Source organism: Notothenia rossii (assembly GCF_949606895.1).
Source record: "Notothenia rossii genome assembly, chromosome: 8".
NCBI lineage: Eukaryota > Metazoa > Chordata > Actinopteri > Perciformes > Nototheniidae > Notothenia > Notothenia rossii.
In genome coordinates, this window is record NC_136906.1 from 30,593,208 (window position 1) to 30,619,196 (window position 25,989).

Genomic DNA, 25,989 nt, shown 5'->3' on the forward strand with positions numbered 1-25,989 from the left:
CCTGTGTTTTATCAGGGTTTTAACAGGGTGTGTAGCTAACCTGTGGCTGCAAGTCCACCTCTGACTCACGCAGAAACACACACATCTGAAAAAAAACACACCCACCTTTCTTTTTAAAGACACTTTTGTTAGAATTTCTCAAGTCAGAAGTCAGTTTAAACCTCAGTCCTGTTTGCATCACCCTCTTCTCTCCTCACGTCCTTTGTATTATGGTTTATCTTATTTTTATATTTTTAGTACCCGCATCAAGGTAGAAAAGCCTCTGAACCACGGCCGCGCCCGTCTCTTGTCTTCAGTAAGCCCGATGATGAACCCATTAATCACACGATTAATCCTTAGGTGATTAGAAAATGAAAAGAAGCTGCAGCCCTAATAAACTCTCACTCCTGTATTGCAGGTTTCATTTGTTAGAGGGAGAGTATGTCTTAAGATACCAGGGACCATTTCATTTCCTTAATAACATCATTATTATAATACTAATTGCTATTATTACTTTTTAAAATCTATTTTCATTGTATTTTTCTGTTGTATAAATATTATTATAATTCTAATAATAAAATAGTATTTTGTAATTTGGTGTAAGATTATTATTATTTGTATTACTATGATTATTGTATCAAATGTATGTGTCCCTTGAAATAATACTTTTTTACACTATTATATTGTTATTGGAAACAAATCAAGTTAAATATATGAGAAAACTAGTTAACATGTATTAATCATATTTGTAGATTCTAAGAGTTATATGTTTGTTTGATTAGACCATAATATATAAAGTTTTATCATAATATTTTTTATTTTGATATTATTCCTTGAGTTATGAAGCCTTTTGTAAAAGAAGATTGATGGTTTAAAACCTGTTAAGCCCCAAGGCGGGGACCCTGTTTTTTTTTTTCAGGACACTGTTTCTCAGGGGATCTTAATATGTAAGAACCTATTAATGTGTTATACCAGATTAACGGAAATAATCTCAGATAACTGACGATATAAACCATTTTTACCAAAACAAAACACAAGTCTCATAAGAAGCATCTAAATGACCCCTTAGCGAAAAATGCTAACGGACATTGGCACAGAACTCAAGATAAAAGTACCCTTATTACTTATCGTAGCTGCACATACAAGATCTCCGATTAAAGCTGTGGTTCCACAGATTATTTAGGTATATAGTATCATCACTGAGTGATCCGAATTTGCGACAGGGGAAGCAAACACAGACATCACAACACGTTCCTTTACGTAGCTTCTAGGGAGATCGTCTCACCGTAGCTGTTAATCTGATCAAAAGACGTGTTCAATGGCATTAAAACGAGAAAAAACTCGGATCGGTTAATCCATAGGTTGATAAAGTTCCTGGGCAATAATTGGAATTATTTATAATCCATAATTCCATTTTTATGTAAAAATCGCAGAGCAAAAGTTAGCTGCTAATGGTAGCCACCAGAGTGGCTGCTGCTTCCGGTCTTGGCTATGCGGCAGTATAATACACACACATGACCAAATAAGGACTATGTTGGAGTTTCCCTCGATTCCATTGGCTCTGACGGTTAGAAAGAGATGTCACATGTCAAAATCCAGCAGGGGGAGCTAGAGATATGAAAAATCCACCCAAATGGCCCCAGAAGAGGTTTTCTTTGCTAAATCTGTCTAAAAATGTCAAATATAACTTGTTTTGCATCAATCTTGATACAGGGTACTTATTATATGTTGTACTTTGGATTCTTAAAGCTTTTAGTCTACTAACCCATCATCCAAGGTTAGTTCTCATTTGTAACACTCCGTTCGATGTCTCACTATGGGATGCGCCTCATCGCGGAGCAAACGGAAGCATCAATCTTATTACGCCAATCCTGATTGGCTGGTGATCTTGACGTCAGCGTCAGGGAATCTAACCCCTATAAGTAGCTTGCGCTACGCCGCATGCATCATTCAAACACCTCTTCTCGCTTCAGAGCACATCTCTACTGGTAGCCGGGCAAGCTCACACAGTCCACAGACGGAACCAAGCTATCCAAGCTAACTTCGGTCGACGGGCGCTCGCCGGCTACTTCTATATATACTTCTGCAAGAAGACTGTTAATACTAACACACCAGTTAGTGTTGCAATCTACCTCGCCGTTTCTTTCTTCGGACTTAAAGGTAAGGTTTTGATTTTTCAAGCTGGTAACACACCTGTTACTAGCTTGCCTTTCCTCACTACCGACACCAAGGTAGCGGAGACGGTTTTTTCTTTTTCTCTCTCACACCAGAGGAGGGGAAGATAAAAAGGGTATTAACACACCAGTTAATATTCTTTGAGAATAAAATTCTACACCGTGGCTTTTTCTCCGGATTAACGACAGGTGGGGAAGGATTTTTTCTCAGCAACGTACCTGTTACGAGCGGGTCCTCTCCACGCCGTCACCACGGCGAACAAGATGGTCTCAGTCAGGGACTCGGAGGCTCGGCTCTGCGGCTGCGGGTTGAAGATTTCGGACACAGACAGGTCTGCTCGTCCTGCCTCGGGCTGCAACATGCCCAGGAGGCTATCGACAACCCCGGCTCATGCGGGCATTGTGCCCGTTTCCCACGCAGGGCCCCAGGCTATACCAAGCTGGGGCCCCCGGCTGGACCTCACCATGGTCTCGCCCGCAGAAGATGTCCTGGAGTTGGACTATACGGAGGACAAAGAGGATGAAACCTCTGGATTCCTCCTGTCCGACTCTGATGAGCAGGAAGACAACGTCTTCATGTCATCGGCTCAGGCTGCAACGCCGGGAGCGATGGCTGCTCTCCCGGGCGATAGCACACCAGCTTCGCCCTGTCTGAGTATGGACCTGCTGGCCGTGTGTCAGCGTGCCGCAGCCAGACTAGACATCCCATGGCCCAAAATGGCCAAGGAGACCTCCAGGTCCCGTTACGAGGGGAAAACTTTGCCCCAAGCAATGAGGACAAAGAGGCAACTCCTGCCGGTCTTCCCGGAGATGTTGGATGAGGTGTCGGTCTCGTGGAGAGACCGACCCTTCAGCAACAAGGCCCCATTCCGGGGTGCCTCCTCCCTAGACTGCGACGGTATGGAGAGGCTCGGCCTGCTCCGCATACCGCCGATGGAACCGCTGGTGGCAGCTCACCTCCTCCCGAGGATGGCGACTACACCGAGCAGGAGCCCCACGCTGCCGGCAAAGGCGGACCGGTTCCAGTCAACCATGACTGAACGGTCCTACAGAGCCGCAGCATTGTCTGCCAGGGCTTTGAACATTTCCTCGCTGCTAACCGCTTACCAAGCGGAGCTCTGCGAGGATCTGTCAAGTAATCCAGGACCGGCAGTACTGGACGAGATAGCCGCGATCACGGACCAGCGTTCAACGCTGCGCCGTCCAGGCCACGGGAAAGGCAATGGGAATTATGGTGGTGCAGGAAAGAGCTAGATGGCTCAACCTCACCAACCTCCCAGACCGGGAAAGAGATGATGTGCTGGACATGCCCATCGTTCCCGAGGGGATTTTTGGATCTGCGCTCGCTTCTATGCAGAAGAGATGCGAGTCCAAGAAGAAGGAAGACGAGGCCCTCCACCTGTGTCTTCCTCGAAGGGTCCAGCCGCTGCCTCCACAGCGGCAGTCCTTCGCCCAAGCTACCTCAGCTGCTCGGTTTAAAGTACCAAAACAGCAGAGGTCACAGCCCGCCCCGAGTCCCCAGCCCAGGCAGGAGACGAGGGCGAGTTGGCCCAGAAAATCTCCGGTTCCGGCTGCAGCCCAGGCGCAGCCAACCCGGAATTTCGGCCAGCAGTCGAGGAAGAGGAAGCTGGCGGCCTGAAAGCCTCCTCTTCTTCCCTCGGTGACGGAGCTGGAAGGTTCTCCAGCTCCAGATGTGTTCCCGCTGCCTCGAGAGATGCCTCAACGCCATCCTCAAGTGCACCAAAACACATGTCACAATATTTTTCTGTTTTCTCGGATAAAGCATTCTCCGCTGACGCATCCAGGCCTCAGGCTGAGGGCGCAGCGCAGAAAAATGAAAGAGAAAACAATGAAAACAATAAAACCAATAAATAGCCCGCCATTTGTTCCCCTTTTGAGAGCAGCTACGGCCTCTCTCAAAAGGCGGACAATGAACAGGTCTGTGAAGGCACCGCCGCCACGCGCATGCGAAGTGACGACTAGGGCTGTGAGGCTACCACCGTCACGTGCAGGCGCAGTGCCGGCTGGGGTTGTGAAGGCACCTCCGTCACGTGCATGCGCAGTGACGACTGGGGCTGTGAGGCTACCACCGTCACGCGCATGCGCAGTGCCGGCTGGGGTTGTGAAGGCACCTCCGTCACGTGCATGCGCAGTGTCGGTGGGGACTGTCAAATCGGGGTACCACCGTGTTCAGACACTAGAGGGCCTCATAACAGAACAAATAGAGACTCAGAGGGTAAGAGACGTGACATCTCCGCTGGCTCTAAGGAGCAAACAGTGGGAGATGCTCACAGCGTCTGCTTGGGTTTTCAAGACAGTAACACGGGGCTACAGACTCCAATTCGCTGTCACCCCCCCTTGCTTCTCGGGCGTTCTGTATTCACAAGCCCGAGGAGAGTCAGCCCATATTCTGGAGAGAGAGATTCTCTCACTTCTAGAAAAGAAGGCTATATCTATAATACCCGCCGAGCAGAGTCAGAGCGGCTTTTATTCCAAGTATTTCCTCGTTCCCAAACGGGGAGGGAACGGAATTCGGCCAATACTAGATTTGAGGGCTCTGAACAAATATCTAAAAAGATACAAATTCAGAATGCTCACTCACACATCTCTGCTGCGTCTCGTGCGACAAAACGACTGGTTTACATCAGTCGACCTGAAATATGCGTATTTCCACATCCCAGTATATTAACCACACAGGAAATATCTGAGGTTCGCATTTCAGGGGATCTGTTACGAATACAGAGTACTTCCCTTCGGTCTGTCTCTCAGTCCAAGAGTGTTTGTACGATGTACGGAAGCCGCGATAGCCCCGTTAAGACAACAGGGTATTCGCCTGGCAACCTACCTAGACGACTGGCTGCTTCTCGCACAGTCGGAACAGGAGGCTATTACGCAGACAAATGTCCTCGTAAAGCACCTGCTCAACCTGGGTTTCATAATAAACACAGAAAAGAGCATGTTGTGCCCGGCACAGACTGTACTCTTCCTGGGTTTACACCTGAACTCGGTGCCTTTTACAGCCCGCCTGTCAGCGGAAAGAGTGAAAGCTTTCAGAGCTTGCCTCGCTCATTTCCAGCTGCACAAACATCTTCTTTTCAGATCATGCCTGCGGTTACTGGGGCTCATGGCGTCAGCCATCCTGGTCGTACGGCTGGGACGGTTACACATGAGGGAGTTTCAGCGCTGGGTAGCCGCTCTAAAACTAAACCCCGCGCGTCATGGAGCGCGGAGAGTGATGGTTACTGTGAAATGCGTAATGGCACTGCGCCACTGGCTGCACCCGACTTTTCTGGTACGGGGCGTGCCTATGGGTGCTGTCCTTTCACGGAAGGTGGTCACCACAGACGCATGTCTGACAGGCTGGGGAGGTATTTACGAAGGTCGTCCGGTGAGGGGTCTCTGGAGCAGAGACCTCCAGCGGTCGCACATAAATTACCTGGAGCTTTTAGCGGTGTTCCTCACCCTAAAACGCTTTCTGCCTTTTCTCAGAGGACACCATGTCCTCGTGAGGACGGACAATACGACCACAATATCGTATATAAACCGACAAGGGGGTTTGCGCTCTCTCCAGTTACACATGCTGGCACGCAAACTGATCTTGTGGAGCTGCGGCCGTCTCCTCTCTCTGAGAGCAACGCACGTACCGGGTGTGATGAACCTCGGGGCAGACCTGCTGTCCAGAGGTGTACCACTGTATGCAGACTGGACTCTACATCCAATGGTTGTGAGCCAGCTCTGGGTGCGTTACGGCCGAGCTGCGGTAGATCTGTTCGCATCAAAAGAAAATGCTTACTGTCAGCTTTTCTTTTCAATGCGCGATCAAAACGCACCATTAGGCGTGGACGCGCTCGCGCACATTTGGCCTCCGGTCCTCCTGTAGTCGTTTCCACCCCTGGCGCTGATACCCCCAACTCTGGCCAGAGTGAGGGAACGGCGACACACAATGATCCTGATAGCTCCGCACTGGCCTGCAATGTACTGGCTGGCGGAGATATATCAGCTGCTGTGCGGTCAGCCGTGGCAGCTCCCCCTACGCAGAGACATACTGTCTCAGGCGGGGGGGACGATCTTTCACCCACACCCGGAGCGCATGGCCCTATGGGCCTGGCCCGTGAGTGGTACAATCTGAATGCAGTGGGTCTCCCGCAGAAGGTGATAAACACTGTTCAGAGTGCGAGAGCTTCCTCCACTAGGTGTCTTTATGACTGTAAGTGGAGGGTGTTTGAGGAGTGGTGCCTTCAAAAAGGGCACACCTCTTTTCAATGTCCTGTGGGAGTGATTTTATCATTTCTACAGGACCTAATTGATAAACACAGAGCTTTCTCCACGATCAAAGTCTACCTGGCTGCTATTGCTGCATGCCATGTGGGTTTTGAGGGTAAGACGGCCGGCCAACATCCTCTGGTCTGCCGTTTTATGAAGGGAGCTCGCAGGCTCTTTCCTGTTTCCAGGTCACTGGTGCCCTTATGGGACTTGACAGTGGTTTTAGATGGGCTCACTCGAGCCCCATTTGAACCCCTGGAAGAAGCTGACATGAAGCACCTGTCACTCAAGACAGTGCTGTTACTGGCCCTGGCATCCGCCAAGCGAGTCAGTGACATTCATGTGCTATCTGTACATCCTTCATGCACTCAGTTCGAGGGTTAACGAGAGTGTTGCTGAAGCCCAACCCTGCCTTTATACCTAAGGTGGTTGGTTCATGTACCCCCATTGACATTGAGGCATTTCCTCCGCCGCTGTGTCCCTCCGGGGAACAGCAGCCGAATTTGCTGTGTCCAGTTCGTGCTTTACGCACTTATATGGACAGATCAAAAGAGTTTCGTCATAATGACTAACTCTTTGTGTCCTGGGCTATGCCTCAGAAGGGCAAGCCTGTTACTAAGCAACGGCTCTCTCACTGGATTGTGGAGGCAATTGCTTTGGCTTACACGAGTCAGGGTCTGCAGGCACCTTCGGGTTTGCGTGCTCATTCGACTCGTGGTCTGGCCACATCCTGGGCTTTGTTCAGGGGTGTTTCCATCCAAGACATTTGTGCAGCGGCGAGCTGGTCCTCGCCGCTCACTTTTGTCCGCTTTTACAGATTAGACGTCTCTGCTCCCAGTGTGGCCCATGCAGTGCTGGGCCCCCTGCTGAGTTAGAGCTCTAACTGTTAAATTCTGGTTGGGTTTGGTGATTTTCGAGATAAGCTCGTCTGGCAATACGGGAGCTACAATATCCCATAGTGAGACACCGAACGGAGTGTTACGAATGAGAACTATAGGTTACTTACGTAACCCCAGTTCTCAGAGTAACATGAAGTGAGATGTCTCACCAGACGGCCCTCCTTGCTATGGTGAAGCGAGAAGAGGTGCTTTTTTTTAATGATGCATGCGGCGTAGCGCAAGCTACTTATAGGGGTTAGATTCCCTGACGCTGACGTCAAGATCACCAGCCAATCAGGATTGGCGTAATGAGATTGATGCTTCTGTTTGCTCCGCGATGAGGCGCATCCCATAGTGAGACATGTCACTTCATGTTACTCTGAGAACTGGGGTTACGTAAGTAACCTATAGTTTTCACTATAAGTACAACATATATTTTGGACAGACACTATAATTTACAGTTTATCATGTTCAATCTGAATTTTCTTTAAAATAAAAAACATCTATATTGAATCTGACTTTTCTACATCCAACTGACAGGTTTATCATTACTTTGAGAAAAAAGATTATTAATTTAACCATTTTAGAAGGGAAGATATGGTCATTTGTTCTGGGAATGTCATTTTCGAGCCTGAAACCTGAAAAACAGGCTCGGGGTTTAACAGGTTAAATGAAAACTTTTCCCAAAGAGAACCCCTGCTATTGAATGGTATAACTCTTTTTATGATCTTTTCTATAACGTTTGTGAGTCACTTGTTAAACCTCAGATGTGTTTAGTTGTGTTTACAGTGTGACTATATTAAACCAGAGTCTGTATCTGTTGACTGATAAGGATCCAGCTGTGTATTATTTATCGTATATATTTAATGTGATATCTGTGGTCCCTCAGGTTTTCGGCCCTACACCACGCCGCCCTCACAGGAACCACAGAGCTGCTGGCAGCCCTGCTGGAGGCCCAGGCCTCCGTGGATGTCAAGGACAGCAACGGTAAGTTTCACACTGAGAGAATAACAGCCATAACAATACATTAACTTTACTTTGTTATGTCTTTTATACATAAATATGTTTCCCCGGCGTGTAAGGGTACGCACCCAAATCTCTTAAAACGGGTCAGCGGTACGCACAAAAACGAGAGAGACGAGGAACTGCGACACCGTTGGCAGAAGGAAGAATGGAGAGAAATATGTGGAAATAATACCATAAATAAAGTGTTACCTCTCATTTATCACATATGAAGAATACATTTTCACAAATTGATTAAAGACAATTTTAAAAATGATTTAACAAACGCCTGTTTGAGACTCCTCAGTGCACACAAAAACACAACATGGAGAAATAAATAAATACGGATATGTTAGTGATCACCCCTCGATTATGTTCTCTTGTTAAGAAATGTATTCTCATAAATGATGCGGTAAGCAGGAGGACAGAATTACTTTAAACTGACGCGGTTTTGCTTTTCTATAGGTTGTAGATACGAGCATGGTTTTATATACTATCACGTTTAATCATCAGTGTTTCCCCTACCAGCACAGGCTGTAGCCTGGAGTGGAGACGCTGCGCACAGCTGATCGACAGCTGGAACACAAACCACCAAATACAAAAAAAAAATTCAGATCAGGTCGTCATGATTCCACTCCGGAGGGATACCCTGATAATTTCTTACAGTTTCTAACGGCCCCTACACAGGGCGGCGTGCGTTGAAGCTTGCCGGCGGGCGTGTCTGAAGCTCGACCAACAACCAATCACATGAATCTCCCGCCCCGGACACACAAGTACGCGGTTTGATTGGCTAGAGCTTGTACTGGCATATGATTCGATTGGCTGACGCCTCTGTTGAAGCTTCAAAAGTAGAACATTGCTCTACTTTTGAAGCAAGCAACGCAAGCAAAGCGAAGCTTTGCTCCAACAATGCAATTCGGCAAAGCGTGACGTCACCCCATTCAAAGTGAATGGGCGTTGAAGCTTCAACGCACGCCGCCGTTTGTAAGGGCCGTCATCAAGGGGGTGTCTCCTGTCCCCGGTACAAAGACACTGCCCGAGGAATGTTAGGCTATGTGTATTTTATTTGTCATTAACCTTTTTCGGACCACTTATTTATTTATTTTGGTGACGATCCGACCTCCATGGTGGTACTCTGCTTCAAACTGCATCCACCAAACAATATGATTTATCTCGACCTCCCCAAAATAACCAAAATCTGACACGGTGTGAGATGTCTTTTTTAGCTGTTCTGTCGTCATTTCCTGCGATCTTCTTCATGCAGTCAGTCAAAATGAATATTAATACGGGGCGTTTCTTTGACTATTTATAGGCAAATATGATTGAGTTGATTGTGATTTATAAAAGGGAAACCGTAGTACGCAGTGTTTTATAAATCGGAAAATATCTGCGTATTTATTTGCTTTGTTCTACGTAAGCAACCTTCCCACGTGAATCCTACGCAAGGCTTTGTAAATGAGGCCCCAGGGCAGCACAGGTTCAAACCCCACTGCAGTCAGCATGTCGTTGTGTCCCTGGCAAGACACTTCACCCCAGATTGCTCCTGTGGGGATTGCCCACATTGAGTATGTAAGTCGCTTTGGATAAAAGCGTCTAACATGTAATGTAATGTAAAAAAGAAATGTTGATTTAAAATACAATAAAAACAAATTAACAGGCAAGAAAATGAATAATTGAAGATATGAAAAGATTTAAATATTCTAAATTGAAAAATGAATGTAAAAGACATAAAGGCAAGAAAGAACAATGTTTACAGAAATTGCATGAAATGTAAAAAAAAAACCTAGTAAAAATAAGAAATAACTTTTATTTAAAACATGAATAGTTTACACACAAAACAATGCATTAAATACACAATAATAATTGTTCATTAATAATAATAATCATACAAAACATTTCTACCCTGTTTATTTGGTAGAAATGTTTTTCTATTTGAGTACCTGTTCGACCTCTGCACTCAGAAGGACCTTTACTTATAACACAGTATAGGAATACTGTGTAACAAGTAAAGGTCCTGCAATCAAAATGTTACTCAAGTAAAAGTACAAAAGTATTAGCATCAAAATTTACTTAAAGTAAAGGGTGAACTGACCTTTCCACACTCCATATTTTAAAAGTCCCATGTCATGGCCATTTCTACTGATCATAATTCCATTGTTGAGGTCCACTAGAATAGATTTACATTGTTCAATGTTCAAAACTCACATTGGTTTCTCATACAGCATCTCTGTACAGTATGTGTATTCACTCTCTGTCCTAAACGGCTTGTTGGAGCTCCTGCCCCCCCCCCCCCCCCCTGCGAGGAGTGGACAGTTTGAGCTTGGTTACTGGTGTCATTTCCTGGTTACTGGTGTCATTTCCATCGTGAATGAAGGGGGGGAGGGGGGTGCTGAGGCGGCTGCAGCACCCCCATCTGCGAGGCTCCACTAGCACCCGCACCCCCAAACGCACCGCACCTACAGTGTAAGCGCGCCACAGTTTCCCCCGCTGCGAGGCTCCACTAACACCCCCCCCCCCCCCCCCAATGTTCTTAGTTACTTCCCGCCTCTCAACCTCTGTCAGATAGATGTGTTCCCGCAAAACACTTCTGAATCAGAGATATCTAAACTCAATAAATAAAGAGTGTTTGTCCTGATCTAAAGTAACACACTGTGGTGACTCTGCAGGGATGCGTCCGCTGCATTACGCGGCCTGGCAGGGGAAGGCCGACTCGGTCCTGATGCTGCTGCGTGCCGCCGCCTCAGTGAACGGCGTCTCTCTGGACGGACACATCCCGCTGCACCTCGCTGCGCAGTACGGACACTACCAAGTGGTGAGGGAGCAATTTTGTCTTTTATTTAAGTCGTTTTGTTCCTTTTTGGCAAAGTAAATACGTGGGTTTTGTGCTACAATATATAACAAGACTTAATTAATAATGATCTTTTTACCTTATTACCTTTTAAGAAATGATATGTTTACAGGGATTATTTAACTAAATCAAATACAGAGAAATATAGTCAGTATAGATATATTGATGGATAGAAGGATAGATGGACGGATAGATAGATAGATACTAAAACGATATATACATCTTCTCAGTACAAAATACATATATTCAGAGGGGTATCTAAACACTATAAAATATATGGCATACATTAGAATACTTTCTTTTATACCAATCTTCTTAACCCTTTGGAGTCCTGGGCTAATTTGGCCGTTTTCGCATACTTTTGATTTATCTTACTAAACCTCATTAAGACATGTTTGGCATGTCAATGTTTGGTATCTTTATTTTAAAGGCAACCTTACCTATATAACCTGATAGTTATTTCTTTCATTTTGAGATACTATATGAACATTTTGGACCAAAAATCACAAAAAAAAACGTAAAAACAGATTTTGAAAATGATATTATTTTTCATATAGGTAACACAAACATACACAACGAAACCATTTGAAAGCTGGAAATAGATGCATGGGATGTCACTATGATAATGTGAAAGTTTGATTGAGGTAGCATGAACCTATATACAAATGTTATGAACAAATAACAGGTGTATCCATTTTTTCCCCCTAATTTCTCAAGTTCTGTCAACAGTGACACAGTAGGCACAACAAAACATTTAAAAGCTTAAATAATTTACATGGGATTTCATTCTCATAAGGCCCTAGACTTTTGGGGGCCCTAAGCGAGCTTTGGCTTGGGGGCCCCCGTCACTCTAGCGCGTTCTCACTACACACAACACGTAACCAACTTTTGTCTTATGATGTTAGCATGAGCACACATATTGTATAAATAAGCATGTAAACACCGTGGACCTAACATCCTCTAGGGGGGGTCCTCATCTCCGCTAGGGGGGTCCGGGGGCATGCTATTTTTTTTAAATAATGAAGTTAAAAGCATCAATCTGATGCACTTTGAGGGCAAAATTAAGAGATCTATGGATACATCCCTCAACATCCATATGAAACAGAACTGTAAACAGATTTTATTTTTCTTATATTTTACAAATCACTCCCCTTTTAAACTGTATTCTTGTTTTGTCATATAGTATTTCACAACTGTTTTTCATTTATTCTCTCTGGCTGTCCATCTCATAATGTTCACATAGAAACTAGCTGTCAATGGGAATATCATTCAGAAGAATTATAATTTCACGTAAAAATCTGTCACAAAAAGAGGTTGCACATTTAAATTCAGGTGTTGTTATGGCAACGTCAGTGGCCAAAGAGCCACATTTACTACTGCAAATACGTTCAAACATGCTGTCGACACGTAAAGCAGTGGCATGCCACCATTTCAGCTGACTTTTTCTCAGAAATACTATCACATACAGATGTAGCACTTCATTTCAGACTCCAGCTTACAGCTTCCTGCCTACGACCTGCCAAAGACCAGTATAGAGGAATGTTAAGCCCTCCCACTATTTTCCAAGAGGGCGTTGCCAGATTTTCAATTTCAGGTTTTAACCAGGAGATGGCGCTTCATTCACAAATACAGAAAGACAAGTTTCATGGACTTTCAGTTGTGTTTTGAAGAACATTTGAACACATCAATATTTTAGATCAACTAAAGTATATCTAATCTTGTAATTCAATAATATATAGTCTTTATATATTAAATAATCATAATTATAATGTAAATGTTTACATTACACTTCTTTATTTGTCATGCTCATACTTTAACCTTTACAATCGTTTGCTTTAATATGCAGGATATTTTTGTGTTTGCTTCCTCCTGCTCCCTTTCGGACACATACTGTATGATTTATTATTATTATTAATATGAAGATATTATTAAGATAAGATAAGATGTTACTTTATTGATTGAACATTTTAGTTTAGAATGTGCTGTCACACGGTAATTCAGAAGGCTCAGAGGTCACATTCCGACAATTATTTAAAACAATAGGTGCTTTCACACCGTCTACAGTTTGATTTGTATAGAGGGAGCTCTGTCAGTTTTCGAATTACCCATTTGCTTTCGGGGAGCCCTATTTTTCAGAGCACATCCTGCTACTAAATATGTCACAAGCACGCTCTGTTGACTGGCGCAGCAGCGCGGATGCGATCAATTGCTATAAAAACACTCTTCTACTAATACAGACGGTGTCACTATGCCGGATGTGGCCGTTGTTGAAGCCTCTTCAGGCTCCGCATCGGCAGGCCTCTCCCTCGGTGCGGAGCTGTCAAGCTCGACTCTAACGCCGCTTACAGCCGGCCAACTAAAAGCTGTTTTCTGTTCACGTTGTCATTTTTAGACTCCTTCGCTTCTTTGCTTGTGAATCCAAAAGCTGTGACGCTTGGCTGTTTTCGTTTTGCCATATTTTTTATTACAAAGCCAGAGTTAAAAAAATATCAATATGAACATTTCAAATACCGCGCCGGTATCACCGCCATAACCATAGCAACGTAAGTAAGAATGCAGTGCCGCCACGTACAGATGGCAACACCCAGACATATTCACAAATATAAAACAAATATTCAGAAACTGTTATGAACAATAACTATTATTTATTTCAAGAACTGTTATTTACAGAAACTCAACATTTCTAATCTGTGTGACACAAATATGCACGATTGTTTTGGGCTCCCCCTATTTATCTCAAAGTCAGCCTTCAAGGGAACTCCCTCCCTCTTCGGGGCAGCCAAGCTCCCCCTAGCTCCCCCCCATTTCGAACAGTGTCTGTGGCTGAATGGCCAGCGATTAGGTGCAGCGCATTTATCATAGGTGATCAGAGCTAACTGCCTGCAGTCAGATTTCATTTAAAAAACAGATCTGATTTTAAGACTATTTCTGCGCTCAAAAAGAATGATAAGAATAAGAATAATGCGTATTGAACTGGTTTCATTCATTAGTGAGTTTATTTAACACTAGAACCGCCAATCGGGTCAATTTGTGTGATGTGTGTTGTGTGTGTGCAATCTAACTTTTTTACAATAAAATATTAAAGTCTCCCAGTCCGTGACTTTTCCTGAAAGTGTGTTATGTAGCACCCTATGTTGTTAAAAATGGCATTCTAATAGCGGGATTTGACGGGTTTAGGTAGGCCTATACAAAAACCTCTGGCGGTTCTAGTGTTAAGGTAATTAGGTACAGTAGAATCCCTTTTTTATCAGTAACGAATTTAGCAGTTGAACATAAAAGTCAACTAACTGAGGGTCACTTGCAATGACAGTGTTGTGTCTAACTGTAAGCTTGTCACTCAGAGTAACCTACCGTTAATTTAGCTGCTGGAGAAGAAAGATCAAGGGGGGAGGGGGGGAGAGAGCTGTGGTTGATGGGCCATTAGTTGTGTAAATACACAGTTGAGAGCTGCCGTTTCATTCAGACTGTTTAAAAAACGGTAACAACGGATTATTTTTCTTAGCGGATGCATGTCAATTTAAATCAATACATACATCTATTTTTTAAATCAATACATACAACTATTTTTTAAATCAATAAAAACATTTTCTAAATCCATAAAAGCATTTCAATTAATATTGGGAGTCATTTCGTTACTTTGTTGAGAATGTGGCCGTGTAATAAGCGGGATAATTTGCAGCGACTTGTTCCTTATGGGGAAAATAACACCCGTCATGTGTGTGTAGAGGTGTGTGTGGTTAAAACACTTTCATGAAGTGAAGGAATTTCCTTCTATAAAACAGCTGTGGACAGCAGTGAGTGTCACGAACATGAATTCATAGATCAAGGCAGACTGGTGCACACACTCTCCTGTCCTGCCAGGCGACACGCCCGTTCTAAGCCGTGTACCTCACTCCTCACATCCCAAGCTGCATCCCCAAAAAGTGTATTATGTTGTTACATCGTTTCAGATGTTATGTTTAAGTTGTGCTCTGTCTATGTTCAGTAATGCAAACTTGTCACCTTTCGGCGAAATTCGCCGTTTTGAATCCAAAATAAGTCGTTTGTGTGATTCATGTAGATCTGCAATAAAAATATTTTTGGGGTATGGGGGGGTCTGGGACCCGGAGTAATCTGCGGCCGTGAGCTGTTATGTGCCATCATGACACGCATGGTGTTCTTTTTTTATATATTATAATGAAGTACAAGCTGTGTGCTCGAGTCTTCCTGCCTGTCGGCTCTGCTCATGGATGTATAATAAGGCTCTGCTGCTCCGAGATGATGGTCTAGCTTCAGCAGCTACATTACCTACGGGTGCGTTCGTTAATATTAACTGTGCGTCCGGAGTCACTGTGGCACAGACTGGACCTCTGGTGAACAGCTGTTAGAACGGGCCGTTCAGGTGTTCAGAGCAGAGCTCCCTGTCGGAGCGGCAGAACGTGATGTGAACTGAAAAGTTTTTCTGTGGCAATATTATTTAAGGAATCGTTGAGCTAGCTAGCTAGCATACATTGTCACTATCTGCTAACGTTAGCTTTAGCCTTCTATTTCTAATAGTTTTTTTCATAGGCTATAAACAGAGGTGGTATAATTATATATATATATTGTACTTGAGTAAAAGTAGAAGTACTCAGATCTTGTACTAGAGTAAAAATAGAAGTACTCAAATGTTGTACTTGAGTAAAAGTAGAAGCACTCAGGTCTTGTACTTGAGTAAAAGTAGAAGTACTCAAATCTTGTACTTGAGTAAAAGTAGAAGCACTCAGGTCTTGTACTTGAGTAAAAGTAGAAGCACACAGAGCTTGTACTAGAGTAATAGTAGAAGTACTCAGGTCTTGTACTTGAGTAAAAGTAGAAGTACTCAGATCTTTTACTAGAGTAAAAGTAGAAGTACTCAGGTCTTGTACTTGAGTAAAAGTAGAAGTACTCAGATCTTGTACTTGAGTAAAAGTAATAGTCCCAGAGTGTAGGAATACTCTGTTACAGTAAAAGTCCTACATTCAAAATGTTCCTCAAGTAAAAGTAGAAAAGTATTATCATCAAAATATAGTGAAAGTAGCGACAGTAAAAGTAGTCATTGTGCAGATTGGTCCATTTCAGAATAATAGATATGATATGTTTTATAATGATTGATCATGAAAGTGTTCTCAAAGCTGGTAAAGGTGCAGCTAGTTTGAATGACTTGGTATACTGCAGGGTAGCTTGTGGATTTACTCCAGGTGGAACTAAAGTCGGAATTAACACTTGATTATATATTTCACATCATTCATCCACATCTGTAAAGTAACTAAAGGTATTAAATACATGGAGTGGAGGAAAAGTACAGCATGTACCTCTGAACTGTAGTGGAGTAGAAGAACAAAGTAGCAAAACATTGAAATACTTAAATAAAGTACAAGTATCTCAAAATTGTGCCCAAGTATAGTACTTTTTGAGTTTATGAACTTAGTTACTTTACACCATGTGGCTATAAAGATAGAAAGACTTAAGCCTTGCACAGAGGCATGAAAATACATTTTCAAATTGCTCAACAGTGCTGCCAAAATTATAAACTGACTGCTCCACAATTTAAAATAATTTCTTTTATATATTTCTATTATGTGACTCTTTGGCGTTTCTGTTATTATTAACACTGCTGCTTTAGTTGTTCTGACTGCTAAACTCCTCTGTTATTCCGTGGGGTGGGGGAGCCGGGGGCTCGGATCCTTGTCACCTTTTTCATACCTGATGAGTTTGCATCCCTGTAAGTTAAAAAGCCTCAGTCACCTTAATTCATGTAATGAAAAAAACATCTCAGGTCAGTAACACTCAAAGCTAAATGTGCAATACCATGTTCAGCTATGTTACTATTTATAATGTTATTGTTGTTACATCAGAAGATGTACATATTGGAATGATTTCTTAACTTACAGTAGGCTATTTTTTACAATGTGTGTTCAGAAGGATTTATTAAATTACAATGAATATTGTCATTGTTGAAGGCTTTTAGAGAAGGGTGAACTATAAGCCTGAATTACATAACATTTTATACCTAAAAACATAAAAGCCACAATAAATAAATCACAATGATTCTAGTTATTTTGACCTCCCGTATTGCTTTCAACCCACCAGCTTTTATGGTGTTGTTACGTCACTAACTGTAAGCTTGTCACATACAGTCTTTGATCACTCAGAGTAACCTACTGTTAATTTAGCTGCTGGAGAAGAAAGATCAGGGGGGGAGGGGGGGAGAGAGCGGTGGTTGATGGGCCATTAGTTGTGTAAATACACAGCTGAGAGCTGCCGTTTCATTCAGACTGTTTAAAAAACGGTAACAACGGACTATTTTTCTTAGCGGATGCATGTCAATTTAAATCAATACATACAACTATTTTTTAAATCAATAAAAACATTTTCTAAATCCATAAAAGCATTTCAATTAATATTGGGAGTCATGTCGTTACTTTGTTGAGAATGTGGCCATGTAATAAGCGGGATAATTTGCAGCGACTTGTTCCTTATGGGGAAAATAACACCCTTCATCCAGATGAGGATCCCTCCGCTACACTTTGGGATCCTGATCGACCGACGAAGCTCCATTAAAATATACATATTTTTGGTGAATTACTGAGTTTAGGCACGTTAATAACATTTTAATGAAGTTGAATACAGTATATTCATATGTGTCAGTGATTTCATGTCAATTCGGCGAACATAAACATAAATGATCGTGGTGAAGATGATGATTAAGTTAGGATTACAAATCGAGAGCCGGGCTGCATTTCCTCCCGTTCGTTTTTTTCGAATAACAAAATTATTTTGTTAAATAACAACATGGTGATGTTTTGTAAATGATTACATGTCTCTTATTTAGCACAGAGTATGATATCCGTGACATATGGATCTTAACAAAGTTCCGCTGTACATCCAGCATACTGTATCTCACTTTATTTCACATGAGCTCCAGTGTGGAACCCCACTGCACCCCCTGGTGGATCAATGATCCATTGCAGCTGGCTTCATTATAATTACATTTATCTATCACGGGGGCGGTCTCAAGTCAAGCTGGAGGTTTTCCCTTGAGCGAGGGCAGATTACGTACCAATCACGGCCCTCGCGTTTCAAACTGTCTGAAATGAATCGCTACATCTGTAACATCATTTCATTGCTCGGTTGATGCTTCGCTAAGCTAACTATGAAACGCTTTAACTGACAGAACTCAGTATCAACTGTGTACTGTAAGGTAGCTTCTAGCTTCATCGAACAGTAAGTCAACAATTTCCAGAGAGCTTTCTTTTAAATCACCAGGTAACGCTAAAAAACATTACATTTAGATTGTATGACTAAGTGTTTATTTAATATATCTGGCTAGCTATAGCTACTTGCTAACGGTTTAGCTTACCCCCGCGATTCAAAGTAACTTCAACGTAGCTGTAATTTATGCTTTGCTTACATGTTCGCATATCTTGGAAGTTTACTGACATTTACATACCATTTACCTGGCTCAAGTGGTGGCTCTGGGGTTGTTGTGTGAGCCACCACTTGATAATTGTCGTCTTTTTTAAGAAAAGATGTTCTGTCCGACTGACAGTTTAAACATTGTCACAGCTCACAGGATAGGTACCTGTCAGCCAATAAGACAGATGTTTATTTCCATTCAACTCTCTGGTTGGTCTAGGGCAGGGGTCTGCAACCTTTTTGACCAAAAGAGCCATTTTGCTCCTTTTTCCAAAACATTATTTTGTCTGGAGCCGCAAAACATATTTCATAGCTTGATAGCTAATAAAGTTGTATTTATTGTTATATCAGACAAAAACTACAGTTGTTTTGCATTTATTAGGCTATTTATTACATTATATAAAACTGTTAACCTCTAATAAGAAACAAAGAACTCCTATAAGGAGAATTACAAATAATACACAGGCCTACTTTAAAATAAATTAAACACAGCACTTGGGGAGTCCTCTGCACATTTGAATGAAAAAAAAATATTAAAATGGGCCCACTTTGAAATAAATAAAACATAGCTGCACCCTAAAAAGAGTTAAAGGTAGGGTAGGTAAGAATGGAGAAACCAGCTCGTGTGCGCTAGAATTTGAAAATACACAACCGGAAAAGATCTGCCTCTTCCTTCAGACTTTCTTACAGAGTCCCTCCTCCAACACACACGAACGCGCATCATCAATGAAGCCACGAGATAAGTCTGTGCACAGATGGAAGGCTGACAGGCAGGTAGGCCATCCAGTTATTTTAGCCGGGCCGGATAAAATTATTGGTCGTGCTTTTTACAGCGCAACGGCTTCCAGAGGTTAATTTTTGTATGTATTTATTGTCAAAGCATTTAATATATTCATTGCTATCGGGACGTTAAGAGCATTCCATGGAATATAACAAAAAGTGTTTTCTGAAATAAATTACATACCCCATTAAATTATGACTGAAGATTGTCAGCTGTCTTCCTCTCCCTTGTTGTTCCTCGATACGTAAAGGCTGCAGCACCGTTGACAACTTCTCTCTACATATCAAACATACCGGTAAACCAGCATCGTTTTCTGTGAAAGCATATAACTCTGTCCACGCAGAATTAAATCCTGTGTTCCTCCGGTACTTTTCTTTGATTTATCCATAGTTCGCTCATCGAGCCAGGGGTCAGGTTATTCACCCGCAGGAAAAGGCGCTCGCGCGGGACCGTAGCAGGATGTGACGCATATTTTAGTTGACCTAATTAAAACCGTTTTGTTTTTTATTTATGTGTCACAGTATCACCTCAAAATACAAGATATGAAACATTTTCAACCATGCAACAAAATATAAATAGTCCTACAAATACTTTTATTTTATTTTCTTCTCATTTTTGTCTAAACTCAAGGGAGCCAGAGCAGAGGGCTTAAAGGGCCGCATGCGGCCCGTGGGCCGCGGGTTGCCGACCCCTGGTCTAGTGTCTTCCCTCTATTGCATTCACTGAACACGGGAAATTACAATTCTGCCGTCCTCTCTAGTGTCATGATGAGGTTCAGGTAAAGCATGGTGGATGTATTATATGATTGACTCAATAATAGAATACATGACTTTGAGAGTAGGCAATCTAGGCATATTAACACAATTAATTAAACATACTTATCACGGCGACGGTGTACTGAGATTATTATTATTAATTTTTTTTTTCATTTTTTTTTTTTGTGCTAGGGGGCCCCTAGTGGCTGCGGGGCCCTAAGCGGCCGCTTATGTCGCTTAATGGGTCAGGCCGGCTCTGCACATTATGAACAAAAATCGTTTTTTTCTGTCTTTATCTGTGCCACGCCTCAAAGCAGTTTCTGTCAACTACGACAAGAGGGCAACATCACAGGCTCCTCCTCCTCCTCCATGTCAAAAAACTAGCTCATAGCTTGACTCACGTTCAGAGTTCTCTTCATCATAGTTGAATCTTCAAAACTCTAAATCTATCTAACTATATCTAAATTCTCAATGTTTGTCTGTCACTTTACTTCAATCGCAGTCTCCTGCCGTCTCTCTTTGTCTCCCGCCGCCTTTCTTCGTATATCTTCGTCTCTCTCCATTTCCCGCCGTCCCTCTCAGTCTCTTTTCGTCTTGCTTCGTATCACTCCGTTTACCTGATTACCTCACCCCCTCCCTGGTGAATACATCCTGTTGAGCAGAATCTACATTTTCCAGTATTTTCCGTTTCGTAAAATGATCAAATACAGCGAAGATATTAAAATATGTGCTTCCATTATTCATACTTTTGAAATATATTTGTATTAATTTTATATCATTGTATCTCCGTGTTTATTGGGTCTTTTTGCATGAAACAAAGACTGGTATATAGTTTCAAGCCAGTACTTTCGACAGAAATACACATATACATCCTGTTGAGCAGGATCTACAGTTTCCAGTATTTTCCGTTTCGTAAAATGATCAAATACGGCGAAGATATTCAAATATGTGCTTCCATTTTTCATACTTTTGAAATGTATTAACTTTATATCATCGTATCTCCGTGTTTACTGGGTCTTTTTGCATGAAACAAAGACTGGGATATAGTTGCAAGCCAGTACTTTCGACAGAATGACACGGCAATGTTGTCCGGACTGTTGTTTTTATGCGGCACCGGCTTGAACAGGTCATGTGATCTGATCACGCCGGCGTGACGGTCGACTCCAAAGGGTTAACATATAAACATAGTGTACTATTTACATAAAAACATGGTGTACAGCAACTTCAAATTAAAAGTAAAATATATCCTTTTTAGAGATAGACACCTTATATAATCTAGAATAAAACATCTTAGTCAAAGAAGTCCCAAACTATTTAACCAAATAATTAACTTTGTGCGCCAATAACAAAAGTGTGGGGAAACTATAAACGAGCTGTTTTTCATTTGAAAATAACTCAAAACAGTACTCTCCACCTTTTGTCAACCTGGTTACATTCTTTTAAGTAAATATCTTGGCTTTTATTTTTCTCAGGGCCCCTCTTTATGTTTAATGCATTATTTTATTAATAGTTCTGGAAATTACTTTTAGCATGATGTACTTCATCCCTAATTGGCCCGTTGGCATCCTTAGCACTGATTGACATGGCTGATGGCTCGTTAGTAGACGAGTAGAGTTTGGGGTGTGACCTTGTTTGTGTCTGAGCAGCACAGATGTGAGGGAGGCTTTTATGAGGACATGACCCCTGCAGAGGTTTTTATTAATAATCCTGAGGTCATTTTTCAGAACAGGATTAGGGTGAATGTAGGTGATGTGTATCCTCCTCCACACACACACACATGGTTTTGTGAGATTTAACTCTTTATGTTTACACAAAACATGTGATTTAATCTTTATCCAAAAATTGAGACCTTCAACTAAAATATCGCATTGATAGTTTTTGTGTTGTATCGCACATTATGGTCACACAGTATTATTTGCAAGAAAGCATGAGTAATGTTACTTTTTTAAATTACTTGCATATTTATTTGTATTTCTGTCTGTATAATGTAGTATATTTTAGGTTTTAACATGACTATACATTTAAAGTGAACATATTATGCTAATTCTCAGGTTCATATTAGTATGTAGCGTCTCTACTGGGACATGTTTACATGCTTTAATTGTTCGGGAGAGTGAAGCAGGCAGGACCCAAATGCAGATAACACTGATAATACCTTTATTTCAAGGACTTAAAGTATAGCTTGGACAAACTAAACACTCCCCGGTGAACTCAGTCACCAACAAAAGACGAACCAACACTGAACACAGGAAGAGACAAGACTAAATACAGGGAGGGGTAATCACGAGACGAGAAACAGCCAGGCAGGGGAGGAGAAACACAAGGGCAACAGGTCAACACAATCAGACAATTAGACACACCAGGGAAACTAACGACAGGAGGAAAAACACAGGGAGAAGGACCAGACAATAAACCAGGAGGAAAACATGACAGGGAGAACAGCAAAACACCCAAACATAGACATAAAAACGTGACATAACATGAATATCGTGACATTAATATTAAAAAGCTCTTTATTGTTCTCATACTGCCTGTGCTGCAGCACCTCTTTTCACCCTCTGTCTGAAACCAGAGCCTGCTCTGATTGGTTAGCTGGCCGGCTCTGTTGTGATTGGTCAACAAGCACCTTGAGATTACGTTGTTTTTAAAGTGTGCTATATAAATGAAATGTATTATCATTATTATTATTATCATTATTATCATAGAAGTAAACAAAGGAGTCCAATGGAAGTGTTTCAGGCAGGGGGTGTGTGGGAGAGAAACTCCCTCTGGAGGGAACACAGGGATTTGAGCCTTTGTAGACCATTTACATGCACAAATACCTATAGAACAAACTACAGGGAAAGGAACACCTAAAAAAAGTACATAGCGACCTTTTATACATCAATTGATTGATTTAATGATCTATAAATGAATGTGCACATTAATAGAAAATTACATATATCGATTCATATTTTCTGCAACTTTTTATAGTCCAGACAATCTGCAACAGATTCTTTTAACGGTTAAAGAGCATCTGCCTGCTTTGATTGTCTGAGATTAGAGATTATATTCTGTTGTCCTTCTTTTTTTTTTTTACAGCCACAGTAAACATGTAAACACAGCTCCAGATAATGCCAGCAGTCTGCCTGAAATCCCCTTTTTTTGGAGCGTAGTCCAGCCTGCAGGGTTCCCCGCAGAAGGTGATAAAAACACACATGCGTGGACTCCATCCCCAGTGTGCCATGGATAGAGTCGCCTTTTTGGCTGAGAGGGGAGAAACATCATCCACCCCCCCTCCTTCGAGGAGCTCTGCAGGTGTTTCCTCCTGCAGCTTCAGGGTCACGCTAACAGTTTCCCCTCGCTTATTGTCTCAACGCTGAGCTAAGCTAACAGAGAGAACACTTAGAAAAAGTGAAGAAAGTCTTTTTTGGGCCTTTTCGTACGACTCCCCCTTGTTGTTTTTCGGTCATTTTAATGTCTGTTGAATCCCATAAAAACGTGTGTGTGTGTTTTCAGTCTGAGATGTTGCTGCAGCATCAGTCTAACCCCTGTCTGGTCAACAAAGCTAAGAAGACTCCTCTGGACCTCGCCTGTGAGTTTGGAAGAGTCCAGGTGAGAAGGTGTTTTATATGTTTGACATATATAGGGAGTTTTGGGGTCCAAGCAGAACCCTACAGGCAAAAACATACAGTTACTTACTTAATATATTACAGAGTTTGGGTTATGTTGCTTCCATAGCATGTCTTCTCTCATACTAAAGGAAAGAAAGTTTCCGTAATACACATTTAGGTGCTTATTTGACTAACGTTGTCTATTTGTGTATGTAAATTCCTCCTAAATCCACCAAAGTAAGCCCTACAGTATATAATGCCTCATTTGTTAATTAAGACATAGTATTTCAGAAAACTTATAATACAAAAATGATCGTCTTAATATCAATTAAAGCGATGAATTGTTTTTGCATTTACATTACATTACAAAGCATTTGGCTGACTCTTTATCCAAAGTTACTTACAATAAGTGCAACATACCATAAGGACAACAAGAGAAGTGCTGACATATTTACTCCAAACAAGCAATATCATTGTTGTGCAAAAGTAAAACTCCTACTTATTTTATTATTCGCCATTTAAAAGACATTAAGTTGAACTTAATGTCATTAATCAACTAGGGAGGCTTCATGGTGATATCTATTCATATTTTTACTCCATTCCCCTGTAGTGAGCACAACATGTATGAATGTTATAATACATATCTTTTAAAGGCTGTTTTGCTCAAATAAGATTGTTCTCATACTCTTTCTCGATATAGCTCTGATACCAAACTGTATAGTTTAATTCCTCTATATATTCTGAAGCTCGGATTTATGGAGTGATACAAAAAAAATCCTCTCTGTAAAAACATTTGACTCTAATCTGTCATCAAAATGGAACCAGAGCTTGAACCTGGCTTTATTCAATGTTCACATGTGTTCACATTAGCACACGTTTAATGAGATAATGCCTCATTTGCATATGTAAACAAAACATTTAAGAAAACTTATAATACAAGTAATTATTGTCTTACTGTCAGTAATCATATGGGTAGGTTTTTGACCCTATCCACATGTAGTGTCTCCTTCAGCGCTGGTCAAAACTCAATCCTAATAAATGAAACTCAGGGAGTGTTAACTGATGGTTGGAAAACACAAAGCCACAGCTGGACACACACACACACACACACACACACACACACACACACACACACACACACACACGGACATACACAACAGTGTGTAAACATCTTTCGCTGTCTCCATGTTGATCCCTCAAACCTAGATTGTGTTGCAACAGCTACACAAACAAATCAAACTCACATATATTCATCAATCTGACACACATATCTGCATTTAATATGAGCATGAGGTTAAGTGCTGAAGTAATATATTATTATTCAAAAAGTGTGTTGTCATACGCAGTGAGCAATGACATCAGAATACCTTTATTAGTCCCACAGAGGGGACATTTACATTGTTACAGCAGAAAAGAGCAAAATACAGCGTAATGTTACCAAGAATCATGCATGCAAACATACTAAAGATAAAATAAATGATAATAAAAATTACACAATTTACAAAATACACATCCTGAAATCACAGGTTATATCTCTCACAGGCTCCGCCCTCTAGTGGACTCTATGGACCCTGGGGGTCCCGGGGGGACGTAGTGCGCACTGGGTCCATACGGGACTGGAGGGCTTTAAATATAATTTTTTATATAAATGTAAAGGATAAATTACTTCAAATATTAGGCGCATCTTATAGAAATAAACATTTAATTCTAAGATGTGTTTTTTTCTGTCTAACCAAAAGTCCAAAACCCCAAGATATTTAGTTTACTGAGATACTGTATGAAACAAACAGAAACATTCTTGATAAATTACTTTTACTGTAGTTTTCACATGAAGTCTTTTCTAAGAAGCATGAACACGCACACACACACACACACACACACACACACACACACACACACACACACACACACACACACACACACACACACACACACACACCGTTATAAGATAAATGTGGTAGAAGTATAAAGTAGCAGAAATAGAGTACCCTTAATTTATATTTGATGTTAATGTACTTCTGTTTGTCGTCCTCTTTGTTTTAACTCGTGTGAGTTTGTTAAATGAGACATGAAAGTGAAGTCTGATCTTCAAACAGCTGATACAAAACTGTGTGTGTGTGTGTGTGTGTGTGTGTGTGTGTGTGTGTGTGTGTGTGTGTGTGTGTGTGTGTGTGTGTGTGTGTGTGTGTGTGTGTGTGTGTGTGTGTGTGTGTGTGTGTGTGTGTGTGTGTGTGTGTGTGTGTGTGTGTGTGTGTGTGTGTGTGTGTGTGTGTGTGTGTGTGTGTGTGTGTGTGTGTCAG

The 25,989-nt window shown here is 41.9% G+C and overlaps 1 protein-coding gene across 5 annotated transcripts in view; it reads left to right on the forward strand.

The window, feature by feature from the left end:
- The window catches only part of caskin2 (CASK interacting protein 2), a 96,625-nt gene that overhangs the window by 41,273 nt on the left and 29,363 nt on the right, over positions 1 to 25,989 (forward strand). For 3 of the 5 annotated variants that reach the window (XM_079643363.1, XM_079643361.1, XM_079643362.1), the window contains exons 4-6: positions 8,184 to 8,281; positions 10,963 to 11,108; positions 23,595 to 23,690. In XM_079643363.1, coding sequence (XP_079499489.1) covers positions 8,184 to 8,281; positions 10,963 to 11,108; positions 23,595 to 23,690 — 340 coding nt within the window. The remainder of the gene's footprint in view (positions 1 to 8,183; positions 8,282 to 10,962; positions 11,109 to 23,594; positions 23,691 to 25,989) is intronic. The other 2 variants (XM_079643364.1, XM_079643365.1) reach the window with 2 other exon arrangements.